This window comes from Halyomorpha halys, unplaced genomic scaffold (assembly GCF_000696795.3).
Source record: "Halyomorpha halys isolate HHAL.00 unplaced genomic scaffold, Hhal_1.1 Scaffold127.1, whole genome shotgun sequence".
NCBI lineage: Eukaryota > Metazoa > Arthropoda > Insecta > Hemiptera > Pentatomidae > Halyomorpha > Halyomorpha halys.
The window spans coordinates 816522-833853 of NW_027107825.1; the positions used below are offsets into that span (position 1 = coordinate 816522).

At 30.1% G+C, this 17332-nt stretch overlaps 1 protein-coding gene across 1 annotated transcript in view; it reads left to right on the forward strand.

The window, feature by feature from the left end:
- The window catches only part of LOC106678185 (uncharacterized), a 17697-nt gene extending 2110 nt beyond the window's left edge, over positions 1–15587 (forward strand). The window contains exons 2-3 of the mRNA XM_014416566.3: positions 2862–3049; positions 4707–15587. Coding sequence (XP_014272052.1) covers positions 2862–3049; positions 4707–5866 — 1348 coding nt within the window. The 3' untranslated portion in view covers positions 5867–15587. The remainder of the gene's footprint in view (positions 1–2861; positions 3050–4706) is intronic.
- Positions 15588–17332: the final 1745 nt, after the last annotated feature.

The window sequence follows — 17332 nt, forward strand, 5'->3', positions numbered from 1 at the left end:
ATTTGCTAATTTAAAATTATCTATCAATGTTTGAAGTTTGATAAGATTATCTCAAATTTTAATCTGTTCATGTTCTTAATGGGTATCATATTATCCAATACTAAGAAAGTTGTCTATTGTTATAGTTATTTATTATGAATAATTTTTAATTGAAGCTGTTAATTCTTGAAATCAGAAACATTTTGTTGTTTTAACTTACTATTTTACTTATGAACACTAATTTACATATTGTAGATATAATATTGTTTACCCCTCATCAACAACGATACATCGTTTGTTAAGTTATCCAGGATTAGTTATTGGGAAAATCCCAATAATATAGCAGTTAGACTCATGAAAGATCCCTGAGAGAGTTAATTTTTGAGCAATGGTCTTATCAGGAAGTAATGAATTCATTACTCCTGATGGGTCATGACCCTACTTTATAGATGCTGGACTGTAACTCAGAGTTGATCCCTGTCCAATAGAACAGAAAATAAACTACTAACAATAGCCAGGATCTCAATCTATAAACTGGGTCTGAGAGCCCAATCCCTCACTCACTGGGTCAGCCATGGTACTTGTTCAAAATGAGTATTATCCATCTGATTGAATCATGTATGTCAATTTTTGTGTAATAATTATAAAACTTTAACAGATCCTATTCACTCCCCTCATTTCACTACAAGATTTATTATTAATAAAGAAGATAGTTGTCTGTGGATAAATTATATGTGAAAATGGTTGGGGGTGCGGTCAGAATATAACAAATAAGTTCAAATAACTTATTTAATGGTGTCATAGTTTCGGCTAGAATTTCTAGCCTTCATCAGGGCTAAGAACTAAGAGCAATATAACAACCAATGAATACAGAAAATAAAAAATAAAATATAAAAAGAATGACATAAAGTAAATAATTGTACTGAATGAAATTTATAAAAATAAAGTGATGAAAGAAGTGGAAATAAAATGTATATATAGGTAATTGAATAAGTAAGTAAAAATAATATAATTAAGGATATAAAATAAAAAATTTGAAGTTACATAATGCAAAGGAATATGAATGTTTTAGTTTATTAATAATTTAAAAATTAAAAATATTGAAAAAAAAAATTAAATGAATAAATGAAAAATAAAATTGAGAGAAAGAAAATATATATAACTAATGAAATATGTAATCAATATATTAGAATAAAGAAACAAAATATAAAGTGTTAAAATGTTAAAACTTTATATATATTTTTTTTTCCCCCAAAACCTAATCATGGATAACTTAACAAACGATGTATTGTTGTTGATGAGGGGTAAACAATATTATTTCTACAATATGTAAAATTAGTGTTCATAAGTAAAATAAATCCCAAAATCTCCAATCCCATATCACAGCCCTCGAAGATTGGTGTCGTAATTGGAGGATTAAGATAAATTCCAACAAATACCATCAAATCACCTTTACCCTTCGTCGTAAACCTACTGACTGCCCTACAGTTTTATTTAATGATGTTACTCTTACCCCTGTCGAACAGATCCGCTACCTTGGACTACATTTGCACAAACGATTAACCTGGAATCCTCACACCAGACTGAAAAGACAGGAAACTGCATGTCGATTTCGACTATTACAGCACTTACTAGACAAACTGTCAAAACTTTCAACACATTACAAAATACTGATCTACATGATTGTAATAAGGCCTGTCTGGACATATGGAGTTGAGCTTTGGTGCTCCACTAAACCTTCGAATTCCTCTTGTATTCAATCCTTACAATCCTTAATCCTTCGTAAAATCCTCAATGCTCCTTACTTTGCCACAAATAAAATCATAAAGTTTCTAATCTTGCATCCTCTTCCATTCTTAACAAACCTCCGAGGCGCCTGAAAAGAAGATGGCCACGAGACCAGCTAATGTAAATTGTCATTAGAGTGCTACCAATGGGTAGTTTCTCTACACGCCTGTCACACTCCAATTTAACTTAGATCAGATTTACTAAATGTATTATAATGTACAGTTGTAAATAGCAATAAATAAATATTTAAAAAAATACAATAATAAGTTAAGACAGCAAAATGTTCCTGATTTCAAGAATTAACTGCTTAAATTAAAAATTATTATTCAAAATAAATAATTATAAGAATAGACAACTTTTTTAGTTTTGGACAACACAATAACCATTAAGAATATTATAAATAAGATTTATTATTCTTAAACTTCGATATTCCATCAGAAATAAGTCAATAAAAATACAATTATGAAACTCAATTAGATTGTTGCTTCAACCCCATTAAAGTGGTGATGAATCAATGAAATCTAACTAACTAACCGATCTTGAAATGTCAGGAGTGAGAATAATGATATTATTAGTTAATTGATGTTATTGTTTCAGTCTTTTATCCCAGTTATTGTTTTGTATCTTTTTAAAGTATTTTTGCATAATTTATATATACACATACCAGATATCTATTTATCAGTAGTTCGCACAGATTTAGTTCTAACTTTACTATTTAACAGGCTTTTTTTTTTTAATAAAAACAACATCCCTGGCTGGCAAAAACATAAATTTAAAATGCAACTAACATTTGGTTTGCACATGACGACACATTGTTGTTACCGGACATGAAGGTGTTCTGTGGATCGGTGATTCTTCAAACAAGAGTGATTTGTATACACAAAGTTATTAATACAAACAAAAACATAGGTTTTTAATTAAGTAGAAATGTAGCAGTTTCTTCTATTTTTTCACTTATAACAGAATAGTGGGAAAATTACTTTTTAATTCTCTTCTGTGCCTTAGCCCAGAACTACCCTGTGATATAATGAAATATTTAATATGTATTTTCATCTTCATATATTTTTTTTTTGTAATAATAATGCATTCTTTAGGGGAGGCCACGCGAAGGGTCTGCCTGTCGAGATACTAGAGAAGATCTTTTCACATCTCTCAGCGAAAGATTTATGGTCTTGCCTTGGAGTGTCAACTCAGTGGCGATATGTCGCTAATTCAGACCGATTCTGGAAGAAGCACTGTCATTATGTTGGAATTCGTGAAAGTGCGGTCTCCAACCTGTCTGGTATGATTTTTCTTATTTATATATTATATTGTGAAATATTAGTCTTCTAAAAACCTTTAAATATTTTTACCTGACTGCGGTGGAGCCAAAAAGGAGGGTAATGTGTTAAGGGATGTTACATAACCTGCTCAAAATGTGGGCGATGCTTTGAGAAAACTACACAACCAATTTATAAATTTGATGTCTCAAATAACTCAGTAATATCCTATGAGGGTTTTGAAACAATTTGAGCTTATAATACTTTAAAAATATTTTAATATATTTTGTAATCTTGTTGAAGCGTTAGGCTACCAGTCCATCATGAGAATCAACTGCATTGTGCATTAGTATATATTCACATTTTTACTTAAGGGCCTCGTACGAGGTCAATATATTGACGATATTAGGTATATTGTTGCAATAATTCCGGTGCAGTCAGCAAAGAACAACCTAAATAAACAAAACAATATTTATTTATTTTATGCCAACGTTTCGACCTGAGTTTCAGGTCTTCATCAGAGCTATAGAACAAAAGAGATAACAACATTTAGTGAAACATAAAATTGAAAAGGAATTTCAATTTTATGTTTCACTAAATATTGTTTTGTTTATTTATATTGTTCTTTGCTGACTGCACTCCCCCTCCCCCCCGACAAACTTTTCCAATCATTAATCTACGGTCAACTATCTACACCTCATTATAAATATATATAATTTTAATAAATATAAATTGTTCACTCATTATATATGAAGTCAGTGTATGACAGTGTAGATTGAAAATAGTTATAGAAAACATTTTAAAAACTCTATATTTCTCTAAAACTTATTTATCTTGTTAAATTTCCAATGCATGAGACAAATAATATGGTCTAGAGTTGGTTTGACTGAGGAGTTTGTTTCTCGTACGAGAGTGTGTCAAGATGTTAATTTATTCTGGGTACTGTTGAGGATAGAGATATCCAGAAAATAAACGACTGACGTAATATTCTTCGAAAGGGCTGTGCAATTACTGGAATATGCTGATGATTTTGACATAAGTGAGCCTGAGGTGCCAGAGTGTTTTTAAGACATCACTGTAGCAACCTTGTGTTTGCTACGGCACCGGCCTGGACAACTTGACTTTTGTGGCTGTCCCACCAACCTTCCTGCTTTGATTAGAATTGTTTGGTTACCTTTAAGATAGCCACCCCCTTATGCCTAAAATGGCAGGGTAGTGGTAAAAAAAAAAAAAAAAAGAAGGTTTTTACATGGTTGCCGGATCTGTTTGAGCATTAAAAGAAGCATTTCTGTAAAAAGAAAAGGCAGCCAAAAAGATTTGAACTCTAAACTAAATATATGAGATTAGGAGGAGGAGACACTCAATAAGATTGCATTGAGATTAGCTCATACAAGTTCGAGTATGAAACATTTTATTTATTTGGCCTCGAAGGTAAACACTCAGAATGTTACTCACAGATTAGCAGCAGTGAACAGGTGCTACTTTGATTTTTTCATATTGAAAAAGTCAGAATATTTGGTGATTTGTTTTTTCTTTATTTGTCTCATTAGACTTATGGAAGACTACAGAGGAATTAGTAGTCATCAAAACAAATAATGAAGTGATTAATTTTTTAGTCTTGTTACCTAATATTAATCAATCCTTTCTTAATTGTTATCTTTATGTTATCTTCTTTTTCAGATGAAATTCCCCTGTGCAGTTGGGGTACAGCCTATTTTTTGCGTTATACCCGTCCAGTTACTAACTGGAGGAGAGGAAGGTGGCACGAAATTGAAATCGAATTGAAATCATCAGACTATCTTACATCATGGCATGGTCAGCTAGGCTATATTTATTATTTTATGTTAGGCTTTGTCTGCATTTACAAAGTTACCGATGATGGAGATGTCAGGCTACTGGAGCAAGTTAATGTCGAAATCTTGAATCAGGACATGGCACATATGTATCCTTGCTTTGTTACCAATGTAGACTTTATGGCCGTTTGCAACTGCAATACTGTCATAATTTATGAAAGAATAGATGGACGATATAAAGCTACACATTGTTTAACGATAACTGTGATGGATGATATAAATTCCACCACAGATATCGAGAATTTAGATCTGTATATTATTTCTAATTTCTCCAAAGAAGATATACTTCGTGTTAGACATTTTCTTGGTCGAACAGTGTGGTTGTACAATCCCGTTTCTAGAAACTTCCATGTATTCGATCTAATTACTAATGAAGTTAAACTGAGATTAGACTACAGGAATCTCGTTATCAGACCGAAAATTCCACTTTTGGTTTCCCTTCATGCGAGAAGAGTAGAGGTATATAATTCAAAATGTGATGTTATATTGACTATAAATGAAACGTGTATATCGAGTGTATGTTTTAACCGTGACACGCTTGTTGCGAATAAGTTATCTTTTAGAGCAGGAACTACAGCCCGTACCCTGCAATCTTGGGACATGTACACTGGGAAGGAATTGATGCATTTACCTGAAGTTAAAGCTATTGATGTCAATTTACATGAATTTTATAATTATATGCTTGTTCTTCAAACTGACAGTAGCCTTTACAGGATTTCTTGTTACTGCGCCAGGACTGCTCGTGTATTTTGGGAACTTAAGTTTCCCAGTGAGCACAGTTGGTTTCCAGAATTGAAGGTTGTCATGTGCGAATTTGTACTCATTTGGCCCTCTTATAATGATAATGATAAATATTCGTTATACGAAATTGAAAATGGAAAGTTAGTTTCAGAGAAAAGGAAAGACCTTGGCGAGAAAGCCTATCTTACCGATACCCTATGGGTTCTAGAAAATCCTAACTGTTTACTTGTGAAAAGTTTTTTATAATTTTAAATGTAATATAATTAGTTTTTTATTTATTTTTTCTTATAAAAGCCCTATTGTATCTAGAGTTTTGTATAAGCCATCTACACATGGAATATTCAATAGAAACCTAAATAATTGTCTTGAAAACTTGTTAATAAATGTTCAGTGACAACCATCATGAAACTATTCTCTTAGAGTCAACTATGAAATTGATTCTAAATATTTATAAACTCACGCTCTGATTAAAAAGAGGATATAGCAACTTTATATTATTTCAAAAAGAACCGTATAAAATTTTGATGTGAAAGATGGTAAATATAATTCTTATTTATGCAAAAATAAGGAGGATTTCTGTCGAACAACTTATGGACAAAAACAAAATATATGTGAGGACTAAGGGAAGGTTACTAATAAATCAATGGCATGTAATGCAGGTTTTATTTTACTTACAAGTTTAAAAAAAAATGAAGTTTTAACAATGTACATCAATAACAGATGAACTATTAAAAAATGTTGAACTAAAATCATTTGTTGTTACTTGTTGCGTTAGTCCAATGAAACTAGTCTCAAATTACTAATGGATTGCTAGTCTGTTAGCCTTATCGCTAATAATATATAACGATTACGAGTACTTCTTAGTGTAGATGGCCCTATTCTACTATTTGAGTTTTAAAACTTAAGAAATTGCCTTTTTTTTTGCTTTTATGTTTTACGATTCATAAAGAAAAGAAAAAAGAAGAAAATTAAAAACACAGGATACTATTTCTAATATTCGAATAAATTGTTTATGGTTAGATGAAGAACACTGATAAAAAAAATGGCCAATCATGTATCCCAATTATTGTTCATTGTTTTAATTTTTTAGGGAGAGATTCTTATTTATACTACGTTTATATAATTATTTGATAATTATGTTTTTATTATTATTTTATTAGAGCATTATGTAGTCAACTCAAGATATCTTGTATTCCTAAGAATTTTTAATCACTCTGAGCTATTCATGGTTTTATTTGACTGTTGATTGATTCATGGTGTTTTTATTTTGTACATTTTGGGTTAAAGATGTCAAATTTTTATTCCATTTTATAACACCTTATTGAAAACTATTTCAGATACAGAAGTAATCATGAGTATATTTTCATTAAAAGAGGTTATACTTTTAACCTATTACTAATTTTTTAAATAATTTTTGTTAGCACATAATTCTTTTAGTTAATAATTAATTCCTTCAATTTAATTAGGAATTTGAGTTTTTTTTTATTTATTTCATTCCATTTATATTTTTTGTGGACTTAAAGGTTTCTTGTAAGGAATTGAGAAAAAAAAATTGAGTTATCCTTAGATTTGAGTTATTAAAAGTTGATCGACAAAGAATATAGAGCCAAAACTCTATAACTTCAAATTCGACAATTCGAAAAACTCAATTTTCCGGTTAGCTCTGTTCCGGGAAGCATTTATAGATAAAATTTAACTCCTCAACACAAATATAAGACTATGAGTAGAAATAAAAATTAGAATAAGAAAAAAAAATCTTAGTCTCTAAAAAATAAATTCTGAGATGGGGATACTATCTAATTCAAATATCTTGGTATGATAATTGCTATGTTTATTTATATTCAGCAGTTATTACAAGTGCGTCTACTCCTAACAATACAAAGGCAGGCTGTCGTAAATCTTGTGAGTTAGTGAGTTTCTTAAACTTTTGAATTGTACCCCTGAAATTGATTGGCATCTCATGGATTGATTAATGCTGATATTCCCTATCTCGGGGGATATTATCAGAATTAACTTTAATATTGCTATTGCTGGTGAGATAGTAGTTTGGACTGTAATTCTAAAAGAATGAAATAAATTATGTGACGTAAAAAGAAAGAAAACCTCTAATTCTTGATTATTTGAAATAAAAAAAAATTATTTCATGAGAATAGATCAAAAGGATGTAGAGTATGGTTTAGTATAGTTAAATTTTGACTTATATTAAAGTGGTGGGTTGCTTCTAGGAGGTATTACTTCTCTCTCTGTATATCGTCTTTTCTCACTTCTTCTGCCTGGGTGGGATGTAAAATTATTCACTCATTGTGATTTCGCTTGAACTAATAAAAAAAATTGGTATTCCCCTGAGTTAAGGTGTCTATTGTTTCAAAAAATGGACTTCAATTCATCTGGAGTCTAGTGTACCTTCTAGTTCAGTCGTTTGTCCATAGGTGGCAAGAGCTTGAAGTGCTGAATTATAAATCATTATAATTTTGAATAATCTTCCTTAGACACCAATATATATATATATATATTTTTTTTTTTGGTTGACTCTGCAGACCTTGTAGATCATTCACTACATGAAGTAGCCTTCTCCACGCCTGCCTATTTTGGGTTACTGCTTTCCAGTGTGTTGCTTGCAACTCTTTTTGCATCTTTGTCGATTCTGTCTATCTGGTTTTTGGCCTCCCACATGGCTTCTTGCCTATTTTACTGGCATTCATTGTGTACAGGCGTCCTGATGCATTGGTTCAAGCCACATGTCCCGCCAATCTTAACCTTCTTGCCTTCATATCATGAATAAGATATTAAATGACCAGTATCTGAATGCAGTTTACTGTAGCAAGTTGAAGCTTTAGGAGTTGGAGGGAAAAAGAAGAATCAGGATATTGTAGCCGAATTTTATATTCCAATGAATATGCTATTCACCTCTTTATAAAATAAAGAGCAATTAAGGTCTGGCGCAGGATAAGAAATTAAGATACAGTGTGTAGACAATTTTTTAGATATTTAGAAATGTATGATTATATTTCATTTGTTTCTCAGTTACCAAGATTAAAACATTCCTATTCACGGACCAATAATACACCAAAAAACCAATAAGTTCTGCTTGGTTTGCTGAAAAATTTCAAAGAGCTACTGAGGATTTTTTTTTTGTATCTCACTATTGCAAAGAGATGATTATGGGACAGTGGGAATTTACTCTCATCAATCCAAATATATTCTGGAAGAGAAACCCTTATTTTACAAGTGTCCTCAAGGTTATATGATTGTTAAATAAACCTGTTTGCTATTGTATCCATATACATACCTCATAGAAAACTCAAGATTGAGTTTCAGATAGTTCGATAATTCAAAATATCAGAAAACCTTGAAATTCAATAACTTAAATTGAAATCTGAGTCGCTTTAACCTCGACTTAATGAGTTTTAATTGTACATGTGTCAATATTTAATGATGAGCTTTTATTTGATTGTTTATTTTCATAAAATAATAAAATTATTTTTTATTATAGTTTTATTTCAGTATTTATTTTATTAATTATATTTACAATTTCTTAAATCTTTGACTATATTTCACTACTTTGTTTTAGGTTTATTATTTTGAGTTAATTTGTTTTAAAAATCAATCTGTTAGAGTTGTTTCTCAATATGTCACAAAATTATAATTTTTTTTTAATATAGTTTTGTTTCCATTACGATATGAAGTCTAATTATTTGCTATGGAAGGGTTTAAATTTTTATTACTTATTTTTTGACATATTTTAAGTATACTTTGAGAAAAACGAATTACTCGGAAATGCAGGGTTTTTACTTAGTAATATCATTTTTTTCAAAGAAGCTGATATAAATCATATTGCTTAGTATTTTATAGGTTTACAGAGAAATATTTAAGTGGTTATACAAATTGGGGTTGGCGAGCTTCTTTTTATTTTGATAATTTGTTTTTCTTTAAAATGTTTTACGTTTTTCCTAGTGGGATCTTAGCATTTAAACTTTTGTCTTTTATACTAAATAAATATAATGGAAGGAGGGATATCTCATGTTTTAACATATATTTGATATTTTATTGATTGTATTTATGATTTAAAAGTAGCTATAGAAAAAAATGCTGATTAATGGGAGATTTGTGTCTGAATATCAACTATTCAAAATTTTCTTTGAACCCTTTCAAAAATAATCACACCTAATTTTCATAATGTGCGAGCCACCAGGGTAATCCAGAAAGTAAAGAACATTTGGTATAGCTAAATAAAAACAAAAGGTACTAACCATAAGCTTTGAGATCTTCATCATTTGTGTATTCTTCCACACAAAAAATGTCTTATAATTTTGGAATCAAGTAAAAGTTTCTTGGGGCAGGTCAGGGTTGTAAGGATGATGAAATTACTCACTTAAAAAAATTTCTCACTTACAGCATTGAAATTCTTCCTATATTTGAACAGCTAAACGAAGCATTAATGTGAATCAAAAATATCTTTTTAGATGACTTTCCTCTTGTTTTGGTTAGTGTATGCATAGTCATTTCACAATAGGCCACTGAGTTCATTGTTTCTCTTTCTGGAATAAACCCCTTATAAATGAAACCCTTTCAGTTCTTTTTTAGGGTTTTGAAGATGGAACGGTCAGAAAAAATGGATTCAGAAATTCCTCACAGGATAAGTCTACTACCAGTTTTGCAATACTGTGGTTGGAAAGAGGGAAGGAGGAAGACCTGTGAAACCCCCACATCTTCAAGTTGGTGCGCTGGCTTGTACTTCTATATGGAATTGAAAGATGTATATAAACAGGAAAGTAAAGTATCACAAAAGTGAGGTGTCTGAGAAGGATTGTAGGGAGATCCAGCAGAAGATTACTGAGATCCACCAAAGACTATGTCCTTGATGGTAGAATACATCAAGAATGTCGACCATTTTTGCAAGAGTAGAGAGTTAAAAATCTCTGTCAAACTTCCTAGTCACCATATTCCTATATGGCACAAAACCGAATACAGTGGCAGTCCTTTCTGGCTGAATACAGTGACAGTCCTTTCTGGCTGAATACAGTGGCAGTCCTTTCTGGCTGAATTCAGTGGCAGTCCTTTCTGGCTGAATACAGTGGTAGTCCTTTCTGGCTGAATATAGTGACAGTCCTTTCTGGCTGAATACAGTGGCAGTCCTTTCTGGCTGAATACAGTGACAGTCCTTTCTGGCTGAATACAGTGGTAGTCCTTTCTGGCTGAATATAGTGACAGTCCTTTCTGGCTGAATACAGTGGTAGTGACAGTCCTTTCTGGCTGAATACAGTGGCAGTCCTTTCTGGCTGAATTCTCCCCATTGCTAATAAGTTTCTACAGGGTGATGCAAAAGGAATTCAAAGATGAGTTCTTGTGAGGTGCCACACCATAGAATGTCTTGGCTTAAAATAGTTTAATTGTTCTGTAAGAATCTCATGTCACTTCTCCTGTTGCAGTGTGATCAAGAAATTTTATTAGCATTATTGTCACAATGCTGTTAAATTTAAGGACAGCTCCTATCCGTTTCGTCCTGTAAAATTAATTTCTTAGGAACCTACTGAGCACACTTTTTTTTTTTAAGCTAAGGCACTCCGTCAATATTTCTCATGGAAGAGCTGAGGTATTCTTTGAGAAATTCACGTAACGTGTTCAAAGTGAAATGTTAAATATTTTCTCTCTACTCCTCCATAGCTCCCATCTTCATTTTGCACTCGGGTTTTTCCTTGATTAAACATTATGCTTCATTTCTACATTAAAAATTTGTTCATCGCATAAATAAATTTTAAATGGTTGAACATTTTGTGCATTTAAATAACAAATAGTAAGCGCTTCACATTTACAACGATTTTTAATTGGTCATGTTGGTATAGAACTGATGGATGTGACGCCACAGCAACAAAACTTGACTTGGCCTGATGTGTAGGATTAAGCTAGTTCTCATGCGTTTGTGGTGGAGTGGAATCTGTCCCAGGCGTAGTTAGCTTTCGTTCTTTACTTTCTGGAGAGCTCTCCTATACTACTTTACCACTTACATATTACTACCACTATATTACTTCACTTTGATAGCCTTGACCACGTTGCATATTAGTATTTAAAACACTTTTGAACTGCTCCAAAAAAGCTTGTTCATTTCTGATAAAAATCAACTGACATCTTCTTGTTGAGAAGAACTGTTATTGAGTCTAATTAGATCAGACTAGGTCATTTGTAATTAAATATAGATTAATAAAAAAAAAAAGAAGACGAGTGCTTGGTTAGTTGGTATTATTAAAATTTTTTGCTTCCCATGAAATACACGATTTAATTCGTTTATTAAATGAGAAATTAATTTTTTATTTATACAGACTCCACTGTTTTTTTAAAAGGAAATTTGGACCAATATAAGATTTAAAAAATCCTCTTAATTGTGTAGCAATATAATTAAGGAGTTTCCATCTAGAATTATTTTAATTCTGTTATATTATCTATAGACTAGGGTTTGAAATAACTAAATAAAAAATTATAATAGAAATTTTAATATTTTATACTTTTGACCTAAAATATAATTTTATCCTTCCCAAAATTTTTTACCTGTATTTCAAATTTGAACTTATTTTACCTAATATATTTAATCTACCTAATCAATTTTATCTTTAAGATGTAGTTTTTACTTTCATCGGACCTGTACTGATAAAAAACTAAACCGGAGTTTCGTTAAAATCATTTTCAATTTTTTTATATTTATTTTTTATCAAGAATTTTGTTTCTATTTATGTATTTATAATTTCCTTTTTTAGCAGACATGTATTGATCAACTTCTTTTCAAATATATTTTATGCTTACTGCTTTTTATTTTTTTTTAAAGTGATTTATTATAAGAATTTTTCATATGCCCTCATAAAACAAGGCAGTGATAATTCCATTGGGCTTATCTTTTAAAAAGATATTTGGCCGCAAAATAATTATTTTATTTTTTCCATTAATCTAAGAATTTTAAATATTTTTTTATGAACTTTGTATATGGATGTAGTTTCGATGAGAGAATACTAACAGGTAACTTATTAACCGTAATATAAGATATTATTAGTTTAACTATAGTACCGTTAGTTTCCCCTATGGGAATGAATAGTTTTTATTTTTCATCTTAAAATCCATAGTGGAAAGAAACAAAGTTGACAACTTGTTTTACTTACTCCCTCAGTAGTTATGTAATGTTCACTAGTCAAAGTTACATAAAGACTGAAAATTTTTTTTTTTAGAACTTGGTATTCAAGATCAATCATTTGTATATTCTATGCTGGAATGTAGTTTAGCTCAACTCTCAAATTAAATGTCAATTGTTAACTATGGATGTACAAAACCACGTTTTATAGAACAATCAATGTTAATATAAAATATTCATTTAAAACAAAAAAAAGTTGTTTAAAAAATAGTATTTTTAGTAACATTTATAACATTATAACATTATTGAAAGCCGAAAATTAGTAAAAAAGGATCCAAGTAATTCTATTGAGTGAATGGACTAATTATATATTTTATAATTAATGAATATTTAAATTTTATCTTAGAAATAGAAATTGTATTTTTTTATATTTGTTTATCATCTGATTTTTTTTTTATAGTTTTATGATTTAAGTTAACAATTTGTGGTACATGAAGCAAACCCATTGACGGTTATTCCATTTTCATGATAAAGGTGATGTTAAGTCATTTGTCTCTTTAAGCACATAGGTGGATTGTCAGGATATATTAGTGGGTTACTATTTGTACATTCAAATGTTAAAATTTTCTAGCCAATGTTCTGTCACAACTCTGACTTTTTTTTTAGTCTCCCTTGCTAGCCATTTCTGCCATATGTGGTTTGGCAACAGAAGGTAGTGCGATAGGTTGCACATCCCACTGATGCCAATAATCAACAATTTATTTATGTATCATCATATACGGCATGGAGAGGTTTATTTAATTTTTATGTGAATATTTTTAAAAGTAAAACTGGTTCACCTCAATGCTTACTTTGAGTCCCTTACTGAAGGGACTGCACCTTATCCAACTGCATCCATCTGGGTGCCTCCTCCAGTTTCTCAGACTGGTCCAGTACCTTTTCTTCCGGTGACTTGCCGATGTCATGTGTTTGAGCCATTCCCAACATAAAGTGCGTTGCACCCAACACCTCTTCCACCCTTAGATGAACACCCTGAAGAAGGGATAGTTCTCTTCTTCCATCATACAGAGGAATTCAAACTCGATCGGGGTGAAGATCCTGATCTTTTTTGACAACTTGGTTCAGTGTCCTTCCATGGCAGTGCAGTGCATTAAAACCTGTTCTGCTGTTTCAGGGACTCCGCAGATGGGGTACTGGTGGTCTATTTTCTTTCTAAAGCTTTGCAGCTTTCACTGGAACCCTCCATGTCCTCTTAGGATCTATGAGACCCAGTAGTCTGGAAGGAACCACTTAGCCTTTAATGGAACGATTGGGAAGAACTTTCTCTGTGTAGCATCCTTAGGCTTAGGCTACTAGGCTTCTCAACCACTGTCCATTTCACTCCTATATCGGGCCCTCCCTCAGCATCTTCCATAGGTTTGGGGTCTCACCAGTTCTCTTCTGGAGTCTCGCGGTAGCATTAGCAGTCCCTGTGTCTTCACTTTGTATTTAACGGTATCCTCCTTCCGGATGAGGTCCAGGGGCATCGCTTCTGCCAGTGTTCTTGCTAATCTTTTATAGCAATTTCAAGATCACCATATCAGCATAAAATGACTGTCATCAGCTAATATTATTGAAGTGTTGTGAAGTGTATACGGCCTATGGTTATTGACCTAGGACACTTTGTTGTAAAAATTCTGCGTTAATTGATTTCAGGGGAGAAAATGAATTTCATAATATTTACCCAGAATTTGTGATTAAAAATATGTTTTAATTTTTAAATATTTTATTAGTTGATTAATTTAGTAGAATTACTAGCATCCAATTTTATTTTCAGTTTTTCGAATTTTTGTAATGCTATAAATATAAATCTGTTTAAAGAAAATTTATTTTTCTTGATATACATCATTTATGTGTATTAATTATTAAGTAATGGTTTAAAAAATACATTAATGGCATATGTATGTATGATTTATATCATTAATGTATATATTACATATGGCTGTCAAGAAAAATTACTATAGTTCAAAGTCCTGTTGTAATTGGTACCATACAGTGTAAGACATATTCTGTATATGTCAAATTTTAAGTATCCCTGTTTATGAGCACCTTTCCAAAATTAAAATGAGTATTCAACTTTGCATTTTTTTACAATTCATAATTAATTATGAAGTATTATGCTTTATTTAAATTTTTTTTTTATATTTTGAAGGTTTTCTTAAACATTAAGGATTATATTTTATAAATTATTTTGTATTAACTTTACTTTTAGATCCCTGATTACTTCAGGTGATTCATTAAGACACTGTTACATTGCTTTTTCATACTTAAATTAAGAAATTAATTAGAATTTTGATGGTTATCGTATTAATTAACTAATTCTTAAGTGCTTTCGACATTGGTGTTATTTAAATCTAAATTAGATTTAAGTTTTTATTTTAGAATGCTAGTATTGTTTTGATATTCTGTTCTAGTTTCTTCTAGTCAGTCACATTTGTGTTAATAATTTTAAATATTGTGCCAAATTGTTGTGTATTTTTTTTTTTTTTTTTTAGAAATATATTAATTGTTTAATTCATTTATTTGAGTTGTATGTGATCTGTACTGTCTTGGTCATGATTTTTTTTTAAATGATAAGCTTTAAAATTGGAAACAATATTGTTACCGAAGTTCAGAATGGTTTATTTGTTGGTTATGAAATAAAACATGTATATCATTTATTTTCTTTGGTGCTAGTCTGTTTACCTCTGCAGCATCGCATGTTGGATATCAACATATACCCATGCTATGGTGTATTGATCACAGTTTATTCATAATGTACAATTATATTTCTTTTCTTTTTTTGTATATTCATATTATGAAGTAATCGTCTTTTATAGTTTTACTATATATGTCTATCAGATTCATTTTCCAAAAAACAATTTGACGGTCATAAATTGAATTTTAAATTGTTCCATTGGATAAAAAGGTTATAGGTTTTTTACTATTAATTAACCTAAATATTTGTTATGAACACTTTATACACTGGTAAGTCAGTTGATTAGTTTGAAATCTTGAAAAAAAAAAAGGAAATTTGTTTGAGAAAAGAACAATTTGTCTTGCAAATGGTATAAATAGATTGAAAAATTGTAAAATTCATTATATTTCGCTAGAAATCCATTTATCTACATTAAAATCTCAAGTATCCTGAGAAGTTATTTTTTTTTTAAAATGTCATTGTATCCTAAGTTCTTGTTTTTTGCTATTAAACTCTTATAAATAAAACTTCAGAAGCTTGTCACAGTATGCTCAAGATTTTTCATTTATGCAAAGAGTTTTGATAATTTACCGAGAGGGATAAAAACAGTTGTAAGTGCTTCTTAATATTGTATGTTGGTAACTCGCGAAAATCATTAGAATTTTGTTTTGTCTGGTCTTTTTAGTTTTTGCTTGAAAATATTTGTATGTCATGTCATAACCTATTTATTTCCTTGAACTCTTAGCTCAAATAATTTCTCAAATTTCATTATTATAAAAATGATAAAACCTAAATGAAATTTATGTCTTTGTTATTTTTCATTTTTAAATACCAAAACCAAAATATTGGCATGATTCGTTAGGTAATTTTTGATTGAATAAAATTATAAAAAATGTAAGAAAAAAATTGAAATCTTAAAGTTTTTATTGGACACTTCGGAATTATACTTATCAAACTTTTTCTTAATGATTTATTGGTGTTTTGGACATTTTAATTTTAATAAAAAAAAAATTGTCGTAAAAAAATAATAAAAATCATAAAACCTAAATGAAATTCATATCTTTGGCATTTTTCATTTTTAAATACCGAAGACAAAATATTGGCATGATTTGTAAGGTAATTTTTAAGTAAATAAAAATTATAAAATTTGTTTTTAAAAAATTTGTTTTGAAATTTTTATTGGACACTTCGGAATTATACTTATCAAACTTTTTCTTCACGATTTATTGATAATTTGGAAATTTTAATAAAATTTTTAAACAAAGAAAGTAACTATTTAATCTAAATAAATGATAATTGGAATTAAAAAGTTGTTGAGGAAGTTTGTATTTATTATTAACCAATATTTTAAATTTGATTACAGTCTTCTTAGAGATGTGTGATTTAAATTGGTTGGTAAAAAATAAATTATGTATTGAAATTCATTGTTGTTAATAGTCTGGATTGGCAGTTGTATTCTTAATCTTTAAATTTTCTAAACTCTTTCTCTAATATCATTGTTACTATCTCTGTAACTATAAAATTTTCTATATATATTTTATATTTCCTAATACTCTAAATCTTATTTCACACATTTAACAGAAAGTCATAGTAGTAAAAATTTTGATTGATGGTTAATCTTTGTTGCATCTATTCGATTAAATGAGTGCATAGTTATACAATGGCTATTGATAATCCAAACTAACTTGGGTTATTGTTATATTATCTAACTTCTTGGATTTGGATTTCCTTCTCACAACAACCATAAGTATTCTCAATAATTTTAATATTTATTTTATGATAATAATAAAATGATATGCAGCGAGCTGCTCATATTGTGAAATAGAGAATGGGATGTTCAATACTAATTTTTTTTTCAATTAAGATCTTGTGACACGCCATA